The 26,714-nt window shown below is 42.0% G+C and overlaps 1 protein-coding gene across 8 annotated transcripts in view; it reads right to left on the reverse strand.

Moving 5' to 3' along the window:
- The window catches only part of ERG (ETS transcription factor ERG), a 277,144-nt gene that overhangs the window by 158,970 nt on the left and 91,460 nt on the right, over positions 1-26,714 (reverse strand). For all 8 annotated transcript variants that reach the window (XM_007183771.2, XM_057545942.1, XM_057545945.1 and 5 more), the window contains one exon: positions 24,769-24,856. In XM_007183771.2, the coding sequence (XP_007183833.1) occupies positions 24,769-24,807 (39 nt within the window). In that variant the 5' untranslated portion in view covers positions 24,808-24,856. The remainder of the gene's footprint in view (positions 1-24,768; positions 24,857-26,714) is intronic.

Raw genomic sequence — 26,714 nt, forward strand, 5'->3', positions numbered from 1 at the left:
GCATTTGTAAGACTGCACCATTGTTATTTAATTTGAGGCAATTTTTAATGTGTAAGGTACAATCACGTGTAATAAAAAGCACAAAATGCACAAAACATGACATAATCCTTTACTTCTTGTCTAATTCAACACATAGATTCTAAGCAGGAAAGTATCTAAGAGACCTAAAATTATGCAATCATAATTGTTCTGCATCAAAATGACTTTGAGATGTATGATAAAACATTGCCACATCATTCTCCAGGGCTTTCTCCGGCCCTGAAGGGCTAAAAAAGTGGAAGAGCTAGACAGACACAAACTGCACCTGTTGGCAGCTCAGTGAAAGCAAAAACTAGCAAAAGATGCCCCTCCTGTCTCCCTGAGCAATCTCTGATTATCTCAGAGTGAGGACCATATCCCACCCGGTTTTGGACTCAAGCCATCAAGAGATCTATGACAGCTTATTTTAAAAATTGTGACACCATATATAACTTGACAGCTATTCATTATTCATTTCATGTTTTAACTTATGTTAACAAATAAAGCCTCTTAAACCAATGCAGGCAACCATTCTGAGATTCCTAAATTTGCTTCCCCTGAACAGAGACCATTCTCATACGAATTTTTAAAGGAAAATTAAATGATAATTGTTTAAAACCCTACACAGCATGACTCTGGAACAGTATTTTTTATTGTTATTATTTAGAACAGTGGCGTGGAAGCACATTAGAATCACCTGGAGGCATTTTTTTTAAAAGACAGACAAAACTACTCCTGACCAATGAAATTAGAATCTCTGGGGATAGGGCCCAGGCATAGGCATTTTTTAATGCTCCCTAGATGACCCCTGGGTATCTCAGGTTGTAAACCAGTGTGTTAAAAGCATCATATGACAGCTCCTTAAGAGTATTAGAGAAGTTCTGAATTAAGATGATGCTCTATTGCACGTCCTAACACTAACCAGCCGTGCCGCCAAGACAGGGCCATATCCACGCAGCTAGTTTAGCTACCTTACAAAAATCTGCAACTAACAATGTGTCCCCATCTAGGAAAGCTTAGGCTCCCCTAGCCTAGATGTTCAATAAGCTTTTCTGTGATTTGATGTCTCTCTTCCCCCCCGCCCCACACACACACAGGAAGGCACAGTGGAGTGACTGCTAAGGATTGCTTCACACTCGTGACTTCTTTAGTTGTATAATAGGACAATGTCATGGGAGATGAGTCTTTCGAAAGAGGCTAGTTTGTGTGCATATATTTATTTTCATGGGGAAAAAAAAGTACAGAGAAAAAAACATGCCAGAAGTAATGTTTGTTCATACAGGGTGTTTTAGCCTGGATTTCTTAGAACACTTAGCCTGAAGGGAAGCCTAAGCGCTGTTGCTTCATTTGGGAGCTGCAAACCCAGGGTGGGGAGAGTGAGGGGAACGGAAGCGGGGGTGTGGGGGTGGGGTGGGGTGGGGGGGGTGGGGAGAGAGGCACGGGGAGCAAGGCAAGGTGCCCCGTGTCTGCCGGCTGCACAATGAGCCACGGGCAGAGACAGCAGCCTCTGCGGAGACCTGCGGATGCCTTCTGGCAGCTTGTAGGAGAAACCCTGCCTCATGGGAGCCCACGGGAGGCAGGGAGGAGGGACTTCAGTTGCCTATGTTATTTCTGCATCTTGTGTGCCATTAGTCAGAGTCACCACTCCCAAAGTCAGATACTACGGCCCGTGTGGGGTGCTTCGTTCAAGGGCAGAAATGGCAAGAGGATCCGGAATCCCTTGCACTTGGTTGCTCAACCACGGGGCGGAAGGCTCAGCCCTACCGGCGCTGGCCGACTCCTATCAGGGGAAGCAGGAGGAGTTAGTCCGCCGACGCGGGTGGAGGCAGGGCGAGTGGCTGAGGGTCTCGGCGGGAGGGGATGCGCAGGGGCCACGCGATGGGCTTCCACGCGCACGCTGTACCGTCTACCGTGTGAGCAGCTGACTTGTAGAAACTGAGGACGCAGAGACTATACCTAGTGATACAACTGGCCAGAGATGGGCCAGTGCCAATGGGACTCAGTTTCACACTAAGTTTGTGACGTAAGAAATAGGAGGTAGATGAATCAGCAAGGCCAGCAGTCAGGAATTAACATACAATTAACGGGTTGATGAAACAAACTACAAAATCTGGAAACAAACCTCTGTATCCATAAGAATTTAGGAGGCAAGGGGACATCAGTTAGGTTAAAATGAGTTATTCAATAAATAGCACTGAGACAATCATTTATTTTTTAAAAAGCTACCTTATATATCTAAAATCCAAATTGATGAGAGGTGTAAATATTAAAAATTAAAAGAAATTTTTTGGGCTTCCCTGGTGGTGCAGCGGTTGAGAATCTGCCTGCCAATGCAGGGGACACGGGTTCGAACCCTGGTCTGGGAAGATCCCACATGCCGCAGAGCAACTAGGCCCGTGAGCCACAACTACTGAGCCTGCGCGTCTGGAGCCTGTGCTCCGCAACAAGAGAGGCCGCGATGGTGAGAGGCCCGCGCACCGCGATGAAGAGTGGCCCCCGCTCGCCACAACTAGAGAAAGCCCTCGCACAGAAACGAAGACCCAACACAGCCAAAAATAAATAAATAAATTTATAAAAAAAAAAAAAAAAGAAATTTTTAAAAGATAAATATTTGTATAATTTAGGGTGGGTGGGTACAGCCTCTGTCATGATGAACTAACAGTCCATAAAGGAAAACACTGAGAGATTAAACTACATTTAAAAAAAGTAAGATACCCTGTATGTTAAAAAAGACTAAATTAAAAAGCAAATAGTTTTGTTCATTCTCAATGACAAAAAAAATATATATTCTTTATAAAAAAAATTAGAAAATTTTCAACCACCTGGGGAAAATATTTGAACTACCTGTGACAGCTTTTTAACATCCTAAACATATTAAAAAAAAAACCTTCCCACTTTCCTTTGTTCATTTAACAAATGTTTATTTCCTGTCTACAGCAATAGACACTGGCAAGATATTTGAGGAACTGCAGAAGAAATATTCAAGACCACATGGGAAAAAATGGGCAAAGGATATGAAGAAGTATGAATGGCCAATAAACATTTTAGAAAAATTAATATTAAAGAAAGTGAAAACAAAATGACATATCAATTTTTTGCCATTTACATTGTCAAGTTAGAAAGATTTAATAAATATTGGCAAGCATTGGGGAAAAAAAGTACTCATAAAGCGGTGCATGCTTAAGCTGGTACAAGTCTTCAAATGGCAACTTGGAAATTCCTGTAAAATACTAGAATTTTGTGTATTTTTGACTTAGCAATTCCACTTCTATGATTGCAACTTTAAAAAGTTATCATAGGTCTAAGGAAAGATACAGGATATTCAACACAGCACATGTAAGAGCCAAAATTTGAAGCCTAAAAATGCATCAATAAATATTTAGTTCAGAATTTATGGAATATGCATAGAAATTCCATGAGGTCACTAAACAGTGTTTAGGACATGCAAAACCATCAATGCAATATTTATGGATGATAGAAGACCAGTTTCCAAAAATATTTACTATGGCCCGTTTTTGGCAAAAATAATTACATGTCATTTTGTTCATGAAAAAATAGACTGGAAAGATGTCCATCAAAACATTAATTGTGGGTATCTGAGTTGGTGGGGTTTTATGTAATTATTTTATAAGTTGTTCACAATGACATATGGAGTTTTGTCATGAGAGAAAAGAACAAAAAGACGTTTATTTTGTAGCCATAGAAGGAGCCAGACAGGAAGAAAAGAAAGCCACATACGGAGAGAGTAATGTGAAATGACGGACCTGCAGCTCCTCTATGATTCAATCAGGTTTCCATGGCACTTTGCGGGCACAGGAGAAACTGGCTAAGCATTTGCTAATGTCCCTTTTCCTCCTGGGTACCCAGGTAGACTATATTTCCCAGCCTCCTTTGCAGTCAGGTGTGGTCATGTGACTGATTCTGGCCAATGGGAAGTGGATGGAAGTCTGGTCTATGAAACGCTCCTACACTCAATCCGCCATTCTCTTTCCCACCCAGTGGCTGAATGGAAAGGCTTCTGGGGACACTGAGAAGAGCAAAGTCTAGGCAGAGGCTGGGAGGGAAAAAGGCTGGATCCCTGAGTCACTGCTTACAAAAAAGATACCAGGAGAGCCCCCACACCAGGTACCCCTGAACTGGACTGAGTGAGAAACTTTTTTGTTGGACCACTGAAATCTGGGGGTTCGTTAGAGCTGTCAGTATTCCCCAATTAACTCTGAGGTAGTCCCTCACTCCTACCCAGCACCCCCAGCAGAGCAGCCATCACTCAGAGTGACGGGATCTTCCTGCACGTGCCACTCAACCGCATCCCATGCTTTGTGACTCTGCACTTGAACACTCACAAAGCACATGTATTCAGCCACTCAAAGCTATAGGTGCTCATGAAGAGGAAGTTCTGTTTCTGTGACCTGGTACCAGTGATGTCATAGATGACATTCCTTGGAGTGCCAAGAAAAGTGTTAAATCTCTCCGAGAACTATGGAAAAATGAGAAATTTGGGACTTTATTTTTAGTTGCTAACTTACGCATTTCTGAACACTTTATTTAAAACCAAAGGAAACATTTCCATATTGAATTTCAATAGTGCAATATGCTGTTTTAGAATAAAATTAAAAGATCCGGTACATGAAGATCTGTGAAGTTATATAATCCCTGCTGGTTTTCACTCTCATGGTGTACCTCCAAGTTGCAAGTGGATTGGTAAGACTTTGTGTCACCTGCTATTAGGAGACATCTCCCATATTTCTAGGGCCACACTGGGGGTTTTAGGGATCTGTGAGGATCAGTGACCCAAGATATATTAGCTTAAGAAAAAGCTACTATTTTTAAAAATAATAATGGTTAAATGTTTAACAGCTTAGTATTCTCGGGGCTTCAACCAGCAAAAACAGCAGAGTGACAATTTACATGGAAAAGCTCTTCAAGGTGCAGATTAAATCCTAGCCACATGAGAAAAACAATATGTGTTGTGGACAATTTCCCTTGTTTCCTCAGAAGACTCTCAGAATGTTCTAAAGTATGTCTCTTGGGATGACTGTCCCATAAAGATGCACGCCTACACAGCATCTGCCTATTGACCTTTCTTCTTTGCTCCTAAAGATGCAGAATTAACTGAGACTGGGGAGATGTACAAGGTTTTCCTTGTGTGTCAAGAAGTGAATAAATTTTTTTTAAATTCTCTATGGCTTGGAATTGTTTGACATATGCTATTGGCAACTGGCATTTTATATTTAACTTTACCGTGTTTTCTTTTTTCTTTTAACTGGAGCAGGACATTAAATTCCTGGTGGAACTTAAGAGTTTTGGTCTCAGACTTGCAGCAGAGGCCCTCATTATAAAGTGAGGGACATGACTACTGAGTCAGAACATGTTTAGAGTTGCCCTAAACCTGGTCTGGTGAACTCAGCCCATCACTGATTTCACAGGCACAGGAGGAGGAAGGAGATGACAGGAGAAGTGGGCAAGGAAGATGGGACAAGAGGCAACTGACCACACCCTGCTTCCACTCTGAAGTTTCTCACCCTGAAACAGGTCAGAACCAAGGAGGGCAACAAACCTGAAACTGAATAGGAGATTGAAGTTTGTTTAAGAATTAACTGGATTTCCCAGGACTTCCCTGGCGGTCCAATGATTCAGACTCTGCTTCCACGGCAGGGAGCATGGGCCCTGGTCGGGGAATTAACATCCCACATGCCATGCAACGTGGCCAAAAAAAAATAATTAACTGTATTTCTCAATACCTGAAAATAAAATTGTGTATTAACAATTATAAGTGATTATAAAAACTCTGGATGCATCTGATGTATCATTTGAGAGAAGAAGAGGATTTTTACTCTAAGCAGGTGGGAAGGAGCAGTGGTGAGAAAAGTAAGATTTTTTTTATTTATTTATTTTGGCTGCGTTGGGTCTTCGTTGCTGCATGCGGGCTTTCTCTAGTTGCAGCAAGCGGGGGCTACTCTTCGTTGCGGTGCGCGGGCTTCTCATTGCGGTGGCTTCTCTTGTTGCGAAGCACGGGCTCTAGGCGCGTGGGCTTCAGTAGTTGTGGCTCATGGGCTCTAGAGCACAGGCTCAGTAGTCGTGGCGCACGGGCTTAGCTGCTCCGTGGTATGTGGGATCTTCCCGGACCAGGGCTCGAACCCGTGTCCCCTGCATTGGCAGGCGGATTTTTACACTGCGCCACCAGGGAAGTCCAAGAAAAGTAAGGTTTTATGCACACTTTACTGAGTCCAGCTCATTCATAAAAATGGTATCACTCTCCAAATCCTCAAATGGTAAATAGTGAAGGCATGGAAATAGAAGATAAAGTGGTGTTTAATGTCGCTCCAACATTCCTGCAGCCTGGAATAGCCCTTCCTCAGGAGCTTTATTTTCCATCATATATCAATAAAGAAAGTGGCTTTAAGTAAGCCAAAAGTAAGATGTGAAGAAACCTCCCGGATATACTTACCACACACAGAGGTGACAAAAATTACACTGCAAAATGAAAGGGAAAGTAAATGACTCCAATGAATCAACTAAAAACATTAAGGCACATTTAAAAGAAATGAAGCATGATGGCAGTATTTGTAAACAGCTTATAACATCAACACAGGGGAAGATGAGAAATGTACAAGGTCCTTCATCAAGATGGAGGGAAACACACAAAATAATACCAAAATTACTGACTAGATAATCAGGATGTAAAGAAAATATTAGACAGCCAAGAAAGAGAAGAGAGATGAAGATTCAGTCTCCTATGGGGACACAGGACAAACAGAAGTGCCACAAGGATGAAGGCTATCGATAGATGCCCCACAGTAGAGAGAAAGCTTTGCCCAGCGTTGAAGCCACAGACCTTGCATGAAGAAGCCTAGAAGGAGCCTTGTGTGGAAACATCAGGAGTAGAACAAGGAAACCCATGTGAGTACCCTCCCCCAATTTTTTTTCTGGTCCAGAAATTCCCAAATCTGGTAGAAGCAAAAGGCTGGAGCAGGAGCATGGCAAAAACATGGGTAGAGCTGCCTCCTGGTGCCCGCATGTGAGGGGAGACCTTTCTTTTTTTTTTAATTTAAGTATAGTTTATTTACAATATCATGTTAGTTTCAGGTGTACGGCAAAGTGACGCAGAGATATATATATTCTTTTTCAGATTCTTTTCCCTTATAGGTTATTACAAAATATTGAGTATAGTTCCCTGTGCTACAGTAGGTCCTTGTGGTTATCTATTTTATATACAGTAGTGTGTATGTGTTAATCCAAACTCCTAATTTATTCCCCCCCCCACCCGCCTTTCCCCTTGGGAACCATAAATTTGTTTTCTATGTCTGCAAGTCTATTTCTGTTCTGTAAATAAATTCATTTGTATCTTTTTTTTTTTTAGATTCCATATGTAAGTGATATCATACGGTATTTGTCTTTTTCTGTATGGTTATTTCACTTAGTATGATAATCTCTAGGTCCATCCATGTTGCAAATGGCATTATTTCAATCTTTTTTATGGCTGAATAATATTCCACTGTGTGTGTGTGTGTGTGTGTGTGTGTGTGTGTGTGTGTGTGTACCACATCTTTTTTATCCATTAGTCTGCTGATGGACACTTAGGTTGCTTCCATGTCTTGGCTATCATAGTGCTGCTATGAACAGTGGGGTGCATGTATCTTTTCAAATTATAGTTTTCTCTGGATATGCCCAGGATTGGGATCGCTGGATCATATGATAGTTCTGTGTTTAGTTTTTTAAGGAACCTCCATACTGTTCTCCATAGTGGCTGCACCAATTTACATTCCCACCAACAGTAGGAGGGTTCCTTTTTCTCCACATGTGAGAGGACCTTTCTGCTTTCTAGCACCATACTTGGTAGGAAATCAACTCCCTCTCCTTGAATCTCATTTCATTTCAAGCACTGAAGATCACAGCGGGGCAACCCAGGCCCAAGGCAGCATTAGAATAAAGCCCCAATTACTAGGCTTAACTGTTGGGGGGCAAAAGGTTACAGAATGACCAACATGATTCAGGTGTTTAGACCTGGGATCTGAGGAACCAATAAATGACTTAACCAAAAGCCCAAAGAGAAATTTAATGTCAACTCTGAATTGTAACTGAAGAGGCAAATAATACAACAAACAGAGTAAAAAATTGTTTATCTAGAGGTCTAAACCCAAGAAACATCCAAACAATAGCATTAATAGTCAAAAAGGATTTTTTTTTAAATCATCTATTTTTCTAAGCATTCCGATTTTCCATCATGGTGGTACTGGATAAATGGTGGAACTGCCCAGCAGTGAAGTGCCCCAATCCAAGTACTAAGGACAAGAGGCTATCCATGTTGTGAAAATCACACAGATTTTGTGAACAAAGGGCACTTGCTATTCAGCAGAAGATAATCCTGCAAACGGTAAGTTTGCACCCCACAAAAAAGGAAAAAGGATGGAGTAACAATGTCAAGCAAATGATGACCCCGCCGGGCTTTTCAAAGCAGGTGGCTACTTCCTGCTCTTGCTTCTGCAGCTGCTTGTGGCAGCCCCAGAGGTGTGCCCCTCAGATCTCCCTTCAGGAAAGAACCCAGCATTCACCTGAACAGCCTCCAGCTGCTCGCACCCCGTCTGCCTCATCTCAGACACCAGAGCCAATAACCGAACCCAGTGGGGTGCAAGAGCCTGGCCGTTTCTGCCCATCACTGGACGGCTCCAAAGGCAACGTCTGCCCCAGAGCTTCCCACCGGGCTGGTCCAACTGTCCAATCTGCATCCGGGCTGAGGCTGTTTCTGCCGAATCCTGCTTCATCCTCATTTTATCGTTCACAGGAGTACCCTCCCCCTCAAATAAACTTCATGCGTTCCTAATTCTGTCCCAACATCTGCTTCCCAGGGAACCCAACTAACACAATGCTCCTGAAACCAATACTAGTGGAAAGTGACTTTCCACGCCCCAGTCCAAAGATCAACTTTCCGGAAATTAAAATTTCATGCTGTAAACTACTAAATACAGAATGGATAAACAACAAGGTTCTACTGTATAGCATAGGGAACTATATCCAATATCCTGGGATAAACCATAATGGAAAAGAATATAAAAAAAGAATATACATATGTGTATAACTGAGTCACTTTGCTGCACAGCAGAAATTAACACAACATTGTAAACCAACTTAAAAAAATTATATCATTTCATACCAAAAAAATATTTCATGCAATTCCCATTAACCATGTTATTTGGCCATTTCAAAGGGAATAAATAAGCATCACAAATTTCAATCGTCAGTGAGTAAACCGATGATTGAAATGTTGTTATTGTCATAATGACACAAAATAATTAGGATTGCGTGTAACATGCTTTTACATGTTCAGGTAAATCTAAATACTGTTATTTGATGCAAAAATAATAGCAGATACTTACTAAATCCTTCAAGTGATTTACATCGTATCAATCAAAAGGTTTTCTAAGACACATATTTTAATACTGTAAAATGCATTTAAAAGAAAAAACCTGGGAGGGCATTCGGCTAAGTGAAATAAATCAGATAGAGAAAGACAAATACCGTGTGATTTCATTTAAACGTGGAATCTAAAAAAGCCCAAACTCATAGAAACCGAGAGTAGAATAGTGGCTGTCAGGGGGTCGGGGTGAGGGAAATGGGAAGATGCTGGTCAAGGGGTACAAATTTCCAGTTATAAGATGAGTAAATTCTGGGATCTAATGGATAGCATGACTAACAACACTGTACTGTATACTTGAAAGTTGCTAAGAGAGTAGATCTTAAATGTTCTCACCACCAAGGAACAAAGAGAGAATTTTGTGAGGTGATGGAGACATTAACTAACCCTATTACAGCAATCACTTCACAACATATACCTGTAGCAAATCCTCTCATTGTACACCTTAAACTGACACAATGTTACATACCAATTGTATCTCAATAAAGCTGGGGAAAAAAAACAAACAAAACAATACTTGCGTCATTTTTTTCTTATTCATAGCCGCATTTCTTCACCAGGTATGTCTTATGTCACAGAAGGTTTTTTGTTTTGTTTTGTTTTTATTGATTATCAATCCATTTTATTGCAACAGCCCTAAGATCAAAATCACTTTGGAAAAATGACTGTAAACTTGATAAACTAGTAGTTATCAGAGCACTGCCCTACTTTTTTTTTAAATTGAAGTATAGTTGACTTACAGTATTGTGTTAGTTTCAAGTGTACAACAAAGTGACTCATATATATTTTTTCAGATTCTTTTCCACCATAGGTTATTGTAAGATATTGAATATAGTTCCCTGTGCTATACAGTAAATCCTTGTTGTTTTTATTTTTTTAAATTTCACTTTTGAGGAATAAAGTAAGGGGTTTTTTAAGTTCTTTTATTGAATATGTGTGAATTTTCCATTCCTAAAGACTAAGGAATAAGAACAGCAGCATATTGTTTAAATTATTCAAAAGACAAAAACATCTTCTTTCTTTGGGGAAAGAAAGTTTCTGTTCTTGATGCCTTTGTTCATTGCTAATATTGCCTATTTTATGTATAATTCTCCAGGACAACCTCCCCTGATGGCCAAATAGGAAACTCACTCATCACCTCTCCTTTCACCTGCAGGCTCCTGATCCCTTCTGTAATGTGTACGGAAATAGGTAAATTTGCATAACTTTATTTTCAAATAATAATGGAAAGTAAGAATTTGAATTGTGGGCTTTTCAAACAACATAAGTCATCAAAATTTTGACTTATTTTTGACTGTTACTTTAGTCATACCCTTTTAATTTGTGATGATAAACTTAAACATAAAGACATTTTAAACTTGGGTTTTAAAACAAAGGATATGAGAATCACATGGTTAGAGTTATATACTTCTGTCAGCTTCAAACTGAGTTGGAGCAATAATACCACTATCATAAAATTTTATGGGGCTAATTTGGAGGTCCATATAAATTGGTGTTATTGTTTATTTTTGGATACTGATAATAGCAGCGTATTAGCAGTTCATGTAGAATGCAAATGAACAGCCCTTTTCAGAAAATCCACAAAGAATCACTAAAAAATTAATAGCCATGCTTCAGTTCCATTTGTTTACTTTTTTAAAGTACATTCTCAAAAGTAACATGTACTCTCAATTAAGCCAAACACAACCAGGATTTTCATTTAACCCTGGAATTTGATCTTTAAAATTAAAAAAAAAAAAAAAACTTTCTCTGCTATTTACAGTTCCTGCTTTGGGATAAATCTCAACATCTGGATACCAGAATCAGAGCAGCAAAATCTACGGAGACACATGTGCAATTTTATGCTTGCAAACCCACTATTTTTTCGGATAAAACGACTAGGGAGGTGCTTCCCCCTCATTTCTTATACCACAGAAATCTTGAGGAGTGTTTTCCAAATGTACCCAGAGTAAAAAATCATGTTACATAACACAAGCCAGTATATGCACCTACGCATATATAACTAAAAAGGCTTTCCAAAAGAATACTTTTCCTTTCTATATGTGACACACCCTGATAGTTTCCATCCTATTCCATTCCATTCCATTTCCTTTGGTTAATACTGGCTTTGACTCACTTCCACACATGGGTCTTGACCTGTAGTTTGAAAACCAGGGCTTCAGGGCCTTGCTGTAAAAATGCTGGTCCTTGGGCCAGCAGCACCAGCAGAGGCCTTGTTTGAAGTGCAGAATCTCAAGGCCCATCCATCCTAGTCTCCAGGTGACTTATGTGCGCATTAAAGTTTGAGAAGCTTTGCTCTAGAACACAAAACTGCAGAATAAGGATCTGTCATCTGAACTGAATTTAGACCAAGAATGTGCCTCGAAACAGGCTTTGTTCAAAGAAGCTCTGTCATTCCACCGACTTCAAGAGGCAACACATTTTCTGGCAGGCCAGTTAGGTGCAAATGAAAATTTATTTTCAGTTTTATCAACTGCGTCCAATGGGGTTTCCATTGCCAGCACAGAGCTCCCAACCTGGGATCCCTGGGCTTCCGAGGGCTGTGGGGCACGGGTGCTGAATTGGCTGAAATAGATCTGTGAGCATATAAGAGAGTGTGTGTGTGTGTGTGTGTTTGTGTGTGTGTGTGCTTACCCTGAGGGGAAAATATATAGCATTCACCAAATTTTTAAAGAGTTCTAAGATTCAGAAAAGTTAAGATGAGCTATCAGGCTATGACAAGACTTACAGGAAACGTAAACACGTATCACTAAGTGAAAAAAGCCAGTCTGCAAAGGCTATATACTGTATGATTGCAACTTTATGACATTCTGGAAACCACAAGACTATGGAAACTGTAAAAAGATCAGTGGTTGCCAGGGACGGGGTGGGGTTTGGAAGGGAGGGAAGGGATGAACAGGCAGAGCACAGAGGTTTTTACGGCAGTGAAAATACTCTGCATGAAACTACAGTGATAGAAACGTGTCATTATACGTGGGTCCAAGGCCACAGAATATACAGCACCAAGAGTGAACCCTAATGTAAACTTTGGAGTCTGGGTGATAATGACGTGTCAGTGCAGGTGCATCCACTGTTAACAAATGTGCCACATTAGTGGGGCATGTTGACAGTGGGAGGGGCTGTGGGTGTGTGGGAAGAGAGGGTACTTTGCTCAATTTTGCTGTGAACCTAAAACCGTTCTAAAAAAAACTCATCAAGTTACACATATAAAACTATACAAACAAAAGTTAAGACACACTGCCCTTGAGAACACATTGTCTCTTCTGCAAATGGGCTGTGTGGTTACAACCATACCTGCAAAGGAGGAGAGAGAAGGGTAAGGAGTAGGTGAACACTGAACTGGGCCCTCGGTCCCAGAACAGAACGAAGTCCCTGGATCACTCTTGCTCCCCTGTGACCACTGCTTATTCTGTTCCATCAACACCTCTATGTTAAGGATCTGCCAGGCACAGGGTACCATGAAAGACACTAAGGTGATTATAGGACCACTTCAAGTAATGGACAATCCACACGCAAAGAAAACAGGCACAAAAATCATCAATATATGGTGAATACCCGCTCCTCTCTCCAAATGTCAAGGAGCAAACATCAAGATTTGGAGGATGAAAACAAAAGCAAGAGGCCAGAACAGGCTGGAGGAAGAGGTTCAGTGCCCTGGCACGTGGGCACTCGGAGGAAGGATAGAAACACTTCGGCAGAGGCACCAGGTGTTTCCAACTGTTATCTCTTCTGGTTGGTCTGCCCCATTCCCACTGGTGTGCCCGTGCCAGTTGTTAAATATTATATTTTGATTATCCTACCCTCCAGGGGAAACTAGCAGAAAAAAATTGCTGCCAAATTAGGCTAGGCTGGGTTCCTTGTGCACAGAACGCAGAACTCAAGACCCTGGGTTTGATGCTGGCAGCAATTCTGCGTGTCTTCTGTGAACCCTGAACGACTTTCTTGGTGGTTTTAAAAATAATATACATTTTCTTTTATTTCTATTAAAGAAGCCATATAGAAAACTGGGAAATACACAAGAGTAAAAGCAAGAAAAACAGATAGGCACTTTTTAGGTTGTAAAGTGAAGGGAAAGATACCAAAGAAGAACATCAAGAGGTGTAAGCAAATAAAAATATTTATCTCGTGGAGGTAAAAATTAAAAGGCAGAATAAACATCAAAACCAATCTGTATGACAAATATGACATAGCTCGAGGTAGATATCATTAAAGTATAATGTATACAAGTTGTTGAGGAAAGAACAAAACCTCCTAAATCCCTGAAAAGAGTCGCCTGCATGAGCTGTCTGCACTTGTTCATTCTCCGTTTTGGGTTTGAACCAGTCCAATGTGGCTTTTGTCCACTCCATGCAAATCCCTCTTCCCAAGGCCACCAACCAATTCCATGTTGCCAAAGCTGATGGTCTTCCCCTCTACGGACCTGGAAATCTCTCTGTTCTTCTTCGACCCACCGTCTCTTCCTCTCGGCCTCTGATGGTTCCTCCTCCTCTTCCCAACCTCTGTGTGTTGCAGGGACTTCAAAGCTCAACCCTAAGGCTCTTCTGTACCTTGGTCTCCAGGTGAGCTCATTAGTCACCCAGCCTCAAATACAGGCCGATGACTCATAACGTAAATGACTCAACCAATGTACATGATATTATACTTCAATGAAGCTGTTTACAAAATCAGAAAACTTCAATCAGATCATGTCGCCCATTCTACTTAAACCCCCCCAATGGTCCCCTGTCCCCCAACATGCAGAATAAAATGTAAAAGTCCCTGTCCTTGCATATTAGAACTTAACACATGGCCTCACCCTTACTCTACACCAGCCCCAATCTCCCTGCTGTTCCTTGGACATGCCCACCAGGCTGCAGCCTAATGGCCTTTGCATGTGCTATCCGCTCTCTCTGGGACACAATTCCCCAATCTGATCACCACTTCCCTCAGGTCTCTCTCTGAATTTCAGCTCTTCCCAAAAACCTTCCTTAATCTCCTGGGCGAAATGGCTCCTCTCCCCTCCATCACTCTCTTGATGACCTCTTGCTTACTTTACTTTTATTCTAAAAGAACAATAACCAGCATTTTAAAATACACACACACACACACACACACACACACACACACACACACACGTTGTAATGCTGGTTGTAATGCTGTAATGCTGGTAATATACTATCTATATTTGAGCTTCATCTATCTTACCCCCTAGAATGTAAGCTTCATGCAATTGGGGATCTTATCTGTTTGGTTCATGCTATACCCTCAGCAATGTTGAATGGTTTCATTGAAATGGGTCCAAAAAAATTACAAAAGAGATATTATAACTTGCTGATAAGCATATGAGGAGATGACCACTTGCAAAAGTTTCCAAATGAAATAACTTTGATAAAACTCCACTCATCAAATCAGCGAAGGTTAAAAATCACAATAGATTGTGATAAAATGGCATTTTCAGATACTCCTTGGAGAAGGAAGAAGGGCACAACTGGGTGGGGAGATATTGTTATCGAAAGCCTTAAAAATGTTCCTACTCCTGGAATTAATCAAGGTTTCTGATCAGAGAGGTGCTGAAGAAAGCCATCTCGTAGGAAGATTAACCTGGCAGCATGAGATAACAAGCACATAAGGAAGGCTGGGTGGAAAAAAGCAGCAGGCAGAAGAATAGTCAGAGACAAGAGATAAAGCAGGCCTGCTATAAAAAGGTACCACGAATTAGACACAAAGTGAAAAGTGAAGGAGAGAAAAGTGTTAAAGATATGCCCTAAATTTTAAGCCTGGTAACTGGGAGAAGTGGCCGTGATGAAAAAAGGAAAAGGGGGGATTAACAAAAAATTTAAATGGTGACAATTATGATGATGATGATAGCTAACCACTATTCACTAGACACTGTTCCAAGACCTTCACATGAATCACCTCATCTGATCTTCCTACAACCCCAGGAGGTAGACACCACTCTCATTTTACTCATGAGAGAATGGAGGCTCAGAGGGGCTCAGTGACTTGCCCAAGGTCAAATAACAAATGTCATGCTGGAGATTATAAAGCAGGAAGTCTAGCTCTACAGCCTGTCTGCTCACCCATTACTCTGGAGCTGCCTTGTCCCAAAGGGAAGTGGTTCACCAGAAATGACATGATATCCTAATGAATGAACCTGGCCTTGGAGGAGGCTGGACTCTCTGTGACCTGGACAAACAAGCTAAGCTCTGCATTCAATGCACCAGAGTATATGAAGATGCTCCAGGACTCGAAGCATCACACAACGTTAAGTATGGCTCCTCTGATTGGTTGCTGAGTTGAAGGCACTAGTACCCTTATCCAGGTGATGTGTCCAGCCTGCACCTAGAAATGTGATGCTGGAGCTCGGGAGAGAAACCAGAGCCAGAGATAACAGAGTCCCCTGTATGAAGGTGACAACTGAAGCCATGAGAGTTTGAGGTCAGAAGGTAAAGAAAGTACAAGAAGAAAAGCCGAAGGTGGAATTCAACCATGGAGAACCTGTAAGTTAAGTCCCGTCCCCACTCAGGCAGAGCGTTAGGTGCGCCCATTGGGAAACACACATGTCGCATCCTGGACTCACCGTCCCCACTAAGCTCACCTCCAGCTCACGCCCCCTCCTCCACATCAGCAGTCCCAACACCAGTCTTGCAACAAGGATAAAACGATGCTCAAACCCCAAATGCACCAAAAGAGCCACACAGGCAACATCGGCGTCTGCCACAGAGGCTGATGACTCCAAAACACTCAATTGCTGGGGGCTGACCTGAAACATTCTTGATTCAAATTCTTGATTAGTTAATTTCCCATAAGGCGGAAGAAGGGGGAAGGACACTTGTCTCCCGGACTCTCATTACACCCAATCACGGAGCCCAGGAAACCTGCTGGCATTCTGAAACCCGAGTCCAAATAATGTTCTCTAAACCCTTCCACGTGTGACTCAGATATTCAGAGCAGTGGTGCAGAACAATGCAGCCGCCAGTGTAGACAGAAAAAAAAATCAGTTGCTTTGATAAATATTTACCATAAGGCTAGGTTAATAATTAGTAATTATTCATTATCTAAGCAAGGTCGACAGAAACACCTTAGGTGCTTGTTAAAATGAAGATCACTGAGCCCAACCCAAATTTACTGGAGAAGCGGCTCTGGCAGACAGCCCAGGAATCTGCATTTTGATTAGAATTCCAGGATACCTTTTGAGAACCACTTCTGGAGGAAAACTGCCCCAGAGGGGCTTCTAAGCCAAGCACGGACAACTTCTAACCATTCTCCAGGGAAGTGATCTGAACCTCTTCTGACCCCCGTTTACACCCCTCGGTAAGGCGGGTGCCCTCCCTGAATGTCAGCGTCACTGAATCTTAATGAGGCATTGCTAGTTTGGGAAGGAGCACGCCATTAAGGCCCCCTGCACCCACCCTGAGCACAGCCTCTAGCAGGTGACCAGGCTCAGCCCCGAGGGGCGCAGGAAGCCAGCGGGGAGAGACAGAAAGTACAGCCCTGCTCCAGCAAACCTCACCTAGGACACCTGCAGGTGAGACGCTTGGGTGTTAGAAGTCTCCACAGTTATGCCATATGGAATGTCCTGAAATTTTTTTAAAATATTACCTTCTGGTTATAAAAAGTAATACGCATTCATTTTGGGAATTTTCGCAGATTTGCTCTTCTGGGTTTCATTAAGTGCCACCATCTCGCAGAAAAATGAAAGAGCAAAAAATGAGCTGGCAGCTATGAACAGCCAGTCACCAGGCTTATTGGGATGTGCTAACCCCACTGGCATCTGATCAAAGCTGATCTACTGAGGAAAAAACAGGCAGCGTATCAAAGGCTTACATCATCTTCACAGTACACAGATTTGGGGAGGAAAACTCTGGCCTCTGTTGAGTATATCATCGAAAGGATAAGCTGTCCACCTTCCAGGGAAGCAAAGTCACTATAAATCAGATTTGCAAGATGTGCAAAATGCTTACAATTCAGTGGGTCCTTTGTCAGTCACATAGGAGCTAGGTAGTGAGATCCACTCTTCTCCAGGGCGATGGGATTAAGTCACCGCCAGCCACAGAAGCCACCTAATTGCTTACTCGGGATGCAGATCAGGGCACTTTTTGTATCTGCCTCGTGTTATTTTAAAAGCATTCTGCTCATCTTCTGGGTTCTCAGGCCTCCCAGTGACCTTGTGCTTAATACTGGCTACTTCTTAAATCTTTTTCAGACCTTTCCTTCTATGAAATGCAAACAGGGTTTAAGTTTAGCATCTTTTATAGTCAGAAATATTTAGCATTACTTTCAGAGGCAGCCACAGAATCATGTGGGAAAGAAGTCAGTTCAGCAGTTGGCTTCTTGGCAAGTACTGACCCTGTTATCTTTCCAGTTCTTTCCAGAATATTCCCTCTTCTTCCTTCTCTCCTTCTACTGCTATTATGTAAGAGCATGCTAATATATAATATTATATATTAATAACATAACTTTATATTATACAACTGCTTTAGTTTTTAGTAAAATAATAATATATTGCTATATCATTAACAATAATAATATATTAATATACAACATGTTAATAATATATTAATTATATATATATAAAATGTTAATATCAGTAATATATAAACAATATAAGAATATATTATATAATTACTATAACAAAATACGATATATAATATATTGCATCATATATTAATACATTATATAATGAATATGATATTAATGACATTATAATATATTAATAATAATAGGTAAAGTTATAATAAGTGTTAATGGGAGCTGGGCACTGCTCTGAGTGCTTTAAAAGCATTAACATTAACTAACTTAATCCTCATGATCCTAGGAGGTAGGTACACTATATACCCCCATTTTACAGCTGAGGAAACTGAGGCAACTGATAAGAAGTGGCACCAAGCTTCAAATCTAGACCATCTGGCCCCAACCCTAAAAATGGGCAAAAAAATATAAAAGTTAAAGGGGAGAGGAACAGGAAGGCAAAAAAATCATTAGAAACAAATCCTGAGTAAGCCGATTTTTCAGTCCTTTTCCACAAGTGGAAGGAATCAACTAGAAACCAGAACAGAGAAACTGTTTACCCCGTGGTCAACTGTGACTGATCCTCACATGAAACCCTGGGGAGCAGGAGCTGGGATGAGCTAGTCATGGACACCAGAACTGAGCCCGGCGTCCTCCTCAGGACGACAGAGGGTCAACAGGGCAGTGACAAACTCCAGGCATTTCTAGACACAGAGGCATGCGACCTGCACCTGGGAGCCATCAGGCCCGTGAAGTGCACTCCAAATCGCGTGTGTGCTCTACCTGAAATACCCGGCAACGTGGGACCCCCCCAGGAAGACCCTGGAGACACCAGGCTGTCTCCAGGCAGAAGCAATGCTGGCCGAGCACAGGGCTAGGAGCGGGACGAGGTGGGATGCGTGAGGTGGCGGCAGGGGGGAGGCCCAGCCTCTGCCCTGTGCCATGTCCCAGAACATGTGTTTGGGAACATGTGTCCTGTGCCCTGGATGACAGGTGCTGTGTCTTTATGACCTCTTATTCCCACACCCACACTCCCAACTGTTTCGAGTACAGGGAAGGCTTTGATACATGTTTGCTGAATGAATGAACGAGTGAATCAGAGACAAGATTCCTTGCTGCGAAAGGGTGCAGCGGAGCCACCCACAGAGCTACAGGCGGTGGAATCACTCAACTCAGAAATGACCAACAGACTCACCAACAGAGAACAGACCGTGGTCGCCAAGGGGAGGGGGAGAGATGGATTGGGAGTTTGCGGTTAGCAGATGCAAACTAGTATATATAGGATGGATAAACAACAAGGTGCTACTGTAGAGCACAGGGAACTATATTCAATATCCGGTGATAAACCATAATGGAAAAGAATATTTTTTAAAAATGTATGTGTGTATATATACGTGTATATGTATAACTGAATCACTTTGCTGTACAACAGAAATTAACCCAACATTGTAAATCAACTATAGTCCAATAAAAAAAAATAACCAGAGTTGCCTGGAAAGCTTCGTGCTCAGCTTCCGTGTAGACATAGCCCCTCACTGCAGTCCCTGCCCAGTTGTCACTTGACCAGACCTGGCTCCCACCCGCCTCAGCAGCTAGACCAGCGCTGGACAGAGCGATCTCTAACACTGACGATCTGCCGCAGCGCAGAATGGTTTACAGTTAGAAAGTGTCTTCCCAAATATCATGCCACCTTGAGCTGCCCACCTTGATCTTCCCTTTCTCTTCTTTTAGTATCTTAAGTTCTTTACTGTAAATATCACTCTTACACAAATATGATATGTGATACTTGTGCAAGTTAAAGAATAAGAAGCAAACGCTCTTGCCTGCATCCTCAGCCCACAACAGGCAGTACCAGGATCTCAGAAGCCCCCTGAGTCCCTCCCCAAAGTTCTCCCCTCCCCCACAAGGCAATTTCTATCCTGAATTATGTACATATCGTGCCTTTGTTCTTCTTTTTGCCACATACGTGAGTGTCTATGAACAACATATGTTTTGTAGTTTTGCCTTTTTTTGATCTTTATACATGGAATCATACTGTGTTTAAAGTATGATACTTTATTCTTAAATAAATACAGTATGATAAATACAGTATGATACTGTATTTATTCTTCTGTGACTTTTTTTTCACTCAACCTTGAGAATCATGCACATCGATGCACAGACACAGGTAGATGCTTGTCGTTTTTTCTTCACTGCTGTATAGTATTCCATTGGAGGACTAGACCACAAGTTATTTATCTGTTCTCCTGGCATTTGGGTCGTTCTAGTTTCTTGCTTATGCATGTTTCCTGGCACCTGTGTGCAACAGGGCATATACCCAGGGGTGGACCTGCTGGAGCACCGTTAGCTTCAGAAGGTAACGCCAAACTGGTACCAAAGCACAACTGGTATTGTACCAACTAACCACCAGTGTGGAGGAGAGGACCCTCTGTGTCCCATCCAAACCTCCATGGTAGGAACTGACATTATCTGTATATTATTCCTATTATTTCCCTTATCTCCTAACCACCTCTCAGAGCAACTAGCCAACATGTCCCATATATGCACTCATCTCCTCTGATGTGGTCATGATATGTTTTAGATACATACGTATCCATGAAAAGTACATGATGTCTTTTGGAAAGTGTACATGTTTTCCTATGTGTAAATAGTATTGTGCCACAGAGCACATCCTGTTTTAGATTTTTTTCATTCAAGTCAATATTTTTTAAGACATACCCATGTCGCTCTGTGTACATCAGACACGACAATATTCTGTCTTCGAGATGGATATGTTATCCTCATTTTACAGACCACAGGAGCTCTCAGCAGGGTCTTGGTGCATTACCCATAATAATAGCTCACTGAATCCTCACATTAACCCCCAAAGTAGGTGCTTCCACTTCAGACAAAAGGAAACCAACACACAGAGAGATTAAGGAACTTGTACAGCATCACCGAGTTAGTAAACGACAGGGCAGGATTTGAATTGAGTCCTAGGACACTAGGACCGTCTCTCTTATCCATGATATGAACCTAGCTAAGAACATGCAGCTCGGAGAGTTTTGGGAACCAGCATCTCTGGGTCACACAGCCAGTGATCCATAGAGTAGAACTAAAATTCAGACCCTTCCCCTCTCAGTCCCATCCTCCTTTGGCCAGTTCCAAAATGTCTAGTATTCCAAGTGGAATACTATACCCAAGTGGGTAGCTGATGAATGGCAAAGGGGACAATTACAAACTGTACCAATCAGATGTTTCTTTAAAGCTGGAAACTTGACTACTCTCCACTCTGCTCATCCTCTTCGTCTCTAATGTTAGTAAATGAAAATATTAAAATGGAGCTCTTGTGAGGAAATGCAATGATGTAAATCGAGAATTCCGATGAGAATTCTCATCGGAATGAGAATTCATGACCAAAATCTTTGTCAAATCCTAGTAAAATGGATTTTCTAGTCTTTTTTCCCTGCTTGGGATGTAACAGAGAAGAACAAACCTGACTCCCTATTAGATCCATTTTTCAGCTCTAACCCTTGCGCTCTGTTGCCTGTGCTTAGTCATGCTGGCTCTGCACCTTTTGTAAAAGAATGTTGCCTAGAGCCTGAAATATACAGGACAGCCCATTCTCAAGCCTCTGACTTTTAAAGGTGTAACACTTTTCCAATCATATAGAGATAAAAAGTTGCAGAGCAGAAAATAACAATTGTCTTGTTAGAGGTTTATAGGACAACTGTGACCAGACCCACCTGGACAGCTGTAAAAACAAAGGATTCCAGCACCAAGAAGTCTGCAACAACCAGCCACGCCCCCTCCCCTTTTAGTATAAAAGCAGCCTGAATCCTAACTCTGGTAAGATGCTTCTTTGGGACACTAGTCTACCATCTTTTCAGTCTGCTGGCTTTCTGAATAGTCGCTATTCCTTTCCCCTAACAACCTGTCTCTTGATTTACTGGCCTGTCATGTGGCAAGCAGTTCGAACTTGGACTCAGTAACAGGGATAAGAGTCTGGGTCTGTCTTTGGCAGTGAAAGGTGCTACCCCTTAGCAGAGCAGAGGCATGGTCACATGGCCTAACCAGCTCAGAGCATACTGGTGTGACACTCACCATAATTTCTATGATAAAACAGTGCTTGGAAGGGCCGGCAAAGAAAGACAAATCAAAAAATGTGCTTAATAATATTTTCATCAATAAAGAATAAGCTGAAATACGTTTAAAGTTCTGTTCATTTTCTTTGTAAGTAAATTGCCACAATTGTTACATTATTTAAATCAAGAATATCTAATATTTCACAATTATTTACCATCCTTCCTTTTTAAAAACTATTTCCAGCTCCTTAAATATATGAAAGGGTAAAAGTAATTTGCTCTGGCAGAAAAGAACTATAGGAAATTTTGCGGAATACATTTCCTAAATAAAAAGGAACATTTCTTTCCTCCAGATCAGCCTATGGAGGGATACGAAGGCCACATAAAGTCTTTATGGCTGTCTCCTTGCACACCTGCCAGGTGAAGTCAATTCTGTGGAGAATTCAAGTCCTTTTCAGATGAGAAAAACATTTCTGTAGCAGTGAGCCAAAGACAAAATCTTCCACTATCTACATTAACATAGCAAGTGGAACCTGTCACGTGTCATTTATAAGAACTTCCTCTCCCAGAAATAAGAGCTGCATTCCTCAGCCCACAACCAGAAACTTCTCAGCATAGAAAATTTTACTGAATAAATTCCCCAAATCGAGTATTTTAAGGGAACAGTGGAAGGCAAACTATTTTCCTGACTGTTGTCAAGGACACCAATTTCACATACAAAAAAAAAGGAAGTCCAGGAATAATTATTCAAATTCCAATAGGTGGAATTTGATAGCTTTACCAAGGAAACAAATGTCTTTAATGCAATTCTCTCTGCCTCAAAGCCAACATCAGCTATTAGTATATGCAACTCTAAATTACCAAGTCATCTTCAAAAGACACAGAAGCAATTTTAGTTGAAATTTGTTTTTAAGAGACTCTCAGGGTTCCATTTCTTAAAATTATCTGTCACTTATATTTACGTTAACCAATGTGAGGATAATAAGATAAATCAGAGCTAAAAACATAGCTCATTCCTGAGATCAAATACAGAACATTTCTACTAAACACTTTTTCAGAGATCATGTTTCTCAGATGTGTCTGTTTGCACTTGATGAATTAACTTTTAAAAATCTGCAATAATTTCTTGCTGACTTCATCTTTTCCTTCCGGTTGGTTACAAATAAAATGCCAGTCAAAGTGGATTTTAGTTGTTGTCGCTCATACTCTGAACTATAGAAGATATTTCTTGTATCAGCTTCTTTCCCTGAGAGCTTTTCTTTGCATCCTGCAGCTTCATGGTCAACAGAGACTAAAAGAAAAAAGTCCCCTCCCCCCATCTGTGTGTAACACAAACACATTCCAGATATTTCTGAAGAAACCTTATCACATCCACAAGAGTTTTCCCACGTGCATTTCTGTAGACATAATGGCCATGCCCCAATCAACTATCACACAGAAATCAAATGATAGTGTCAACCCAGAGGATCTGCCCGTGTCTGTCCCTGGATGAAACTCAGACTGCGCCACACCCCTGGGATTCCCCGTATCGCTGACACTTGCAGTAACACCCACAAAGCTCAGAAAACGCATTTAAACTCTTATTACTTCTAATTCCACTTTCAAAGAAATTAAACATGCATGAATGTGAGTTGTACATGGTACATATAACACTTTCGCAAATATACTGCTTTTAAAATGCACGTGAGTCTGTAAATGTGTGTGTGCACGTGTCATTTTGGAGGGCGTTTTATATTTCAGTCCAAAAAAAAAAAAAACATAAATTTTTCAAAACCATAAACCTTCCTCCCCTTTATAAGCCACTTTCCATTTTCAATACATGTTTTACGAAAAGAGTAAAAATTAGTAAAACCGATGAGGCCATTTGGGGGAATGAATTTATATGGGGGAAGCCAAGAACTGGCAAGGTAGTGAGTGAGTTGGGCCCATGTAGACAGCTGAACCAATCAGCACAGGTGTAGACAGCCTATCTGGATCATGTAGCTCGAGCCCCAACTTTTTCTGTAACTTTTATTTGGGTCAAGTATATGAAAAACCATCACTTCATTTCTCCCGGTGGCTATAACCATGTGTACGCGGAGTATTGAAAGGAATGGGCCGGCTTCCTCTCGGGGACTTGCCTGGGCTGGAGTCTCCCTTCCCTGTGGTTCTCTCACCTCCAGAGCTCCAGGAAGAGCTGTCAGTGAGCAGGCGGGGCAGGTGCGGGGTGACAAGCTGCTGAAGTGTCAGCACGCCCAGATAAAACGACACGGCTGAGCACTGGAAACCCTCTCGTCTCTCCCTAGGTAACCCCAGGAAGTGTAAAGGAGATGAACTTAGAACAGAAGTTAGAGAATTTGGATGTGGTTTTCAATGTTAACTCAGGGGTCAGCAATCTTCTTCTGCAAAGAACCAGATAGGAAATATCGTCGGCTTTGCCACCCTATGTTCTTTGCTGGAAGTGACTCAATTCTGCCGTGACAGTGTGAAAGCAGCCCTAGACAGCATGGAAATGAGTGTGAAGCTGCAGCCCAGGAAAACTCTCCTTCTGGACAATGAAGTCTCAATTTCCTATAATTTACATGCACTATGAAATACTATTCTTCTTTTGATATTTTTTCAACCATTGAAAAACGTGAAAAGCATTTTCTTAGCTCATGGGCTGAATAAAGACAGGTGGTGGACTGGGTCCAGCCCACGGCTGTGGTTGGCTGACCCTTACATTCGCTGACAGGTGGGCAGGCATCTGCAAAAGTCCAGCCAAGGAGAAAGCCAGGGCAGCTTCCTGGCCGAGATGGAACCTACCTTGATATGAGCTGCCGGGTCTGGGACAGTCTGAATCATGTCCTTCAGGAGGCCAGCACGGTTACCATCTGTTCAGAACCTGAGGCAGCTAGAAGACACAAAGGGGCAACACAAATAGTAATAACCAGGTTTCTTTGTTTGGTTTTCCATTAGGACTGAACACAACACACCAATGGTAAAATAATCCCAGCTCTGCACTAAACATTTGCCTTTAGATATGCAGAGTAAATGAAGTGACGAGAAAACCCAGCTCTCTCCCGTTGGGAATATCACTTACTTTTAGTCCCCAAAACCCTAATACGACAAGTCCCCCAAAACCCAAGTCAAATTCAGTTCACACACATCATTTTACACGGGCAGCATCTATGAGTGATCATTTAAAGGAAGAAATGAGACCCCCAGAATGATATTTTCTCTTATATTGAGAGAACTGGACTTTTGAACTTTCTACTGAAACTAATGCCATCTACACATCTGTAAGCCTCATAATTAAGCACTTAATAAAAAGCACAGATACTGGTCATCGAGTGCTTAAGTGGTAGCCCTGGGGCTAAGGGCTCCACACACATTTCTCATTTAACCCTGACCACCACTCTGAAAGCTCACATTCCCATCGTCTAGTTGGGGATGTGGACACCCAGGGAGGTTGCTAATTTGTTCACGATCACCGGATTAATAAGCAACGGAGCCAGGATTCAAGCCAGACTGGCCTGACTCCAAAGCCCATAAGAAACTTTGGTTTGACATAATTAACAGGTTTCACCCTGTATTTTGAAGATACTTTAATTCATTTGAAAATTTAATTTAAACTTAAATGAATGAAATATTAAGGTGCCCATACTCTAGGGAGAAATACTTCATCCAAAATTTTCCTTTCTTCAGATTCTGCACCAGTGCGTTCTGGTTCTTGTCTGCCTGCCCCTCCCCATCCCAGATTCTCCACCCCTGCCCCATAGCCCCCCCAGGGCTGACCCCTACAGACTACCTCGGCTGGGCTCCTTCGCCTTCTGGCCCCCGTCAAGTTTGATCAACGTGACACCATCTGGAGATCACGAGGCGGGAGGAGAGAAGAGTAGGGACATTTTGCCCCCAACCCTTCCCACCATCCACTGGAGGCTCCCTCCATTCTTGGCCATGGTCTGGCCATAGCTAGATCCTATGGGGACCCCTCCCATCCTCGGGACCCTCCCCCAGGGCTCCAGGCTCCAGGAACCATTCCCCAACCCATCTTTGGTTCTCTGTAGATCTTAGCCATCAGTTGTTTTCTGGCACTGAAAATACCTCTTCTAATTTACACTTTTAGGGGCCATGACTTTTTATTAACTATTATATCTGTGTGTTTTCTTCTTGGTAAATCTGGCCTATGACTCTTAGCAGTAGGAAACCACAAAACAAAAATTCACATCTTCATTACAGGACTACAGACACAAAAGCTGACTTCCAAGTTTGCTATTGAACACATTACTCCAGGGATCTGCCAGGGCACTCGCCGGAGTCCCAAGTACATCTGTATTCTGGGCTTTCCGACCCTCTCCAGGTGCAAACACATCCACCTCCAACATAGACGGGCTTCTCATGGGAAGTGTTCGCCTCCAGGTCTGTGTGTGGGGTGGGTCTGTCCCCCAGATGGCTCCACGGAGTCCTCCCAAGATCAGGGGAAGCTTGGCTGTCCAAGATGACAAACTTGGAACCTTAGACATTATTTTTTCCTATCGTCAAATTTTTTTTTAATTATTATTATTTTTTTAATTTTTTAAATTTATTTATTTATTTATCTTTGGCTATGTTGGGTCTTCGTTTCTGTGCGAGGGCTTTCTCTAGTTGTGGCAAGCGGGGGCCACTCTTCATCGCGGTGCATGGGCCTCTCACTGTCACGGCCTCTCTTGTTGCGGAGCACAGGCTCCAGACGCGCAGGCTCAGTAGTTGTTAGCCAAATTTCTTGATCT

Source organism: Balaenoptera acutorostrata, chromosome 4 (assembly GCF_949987535.1).
Source record: "Balaenoptera acutorostrata chromosome 4, mBalAcu1.1, whole genome shotgun sequence".
Lineage (NCBI taxonomy): Eukaryota > Metazoa > Chordata > Mammalia > Artiodactyla > Balaenopteridae > Balaenoptera > Balaenoptera acutorostrata.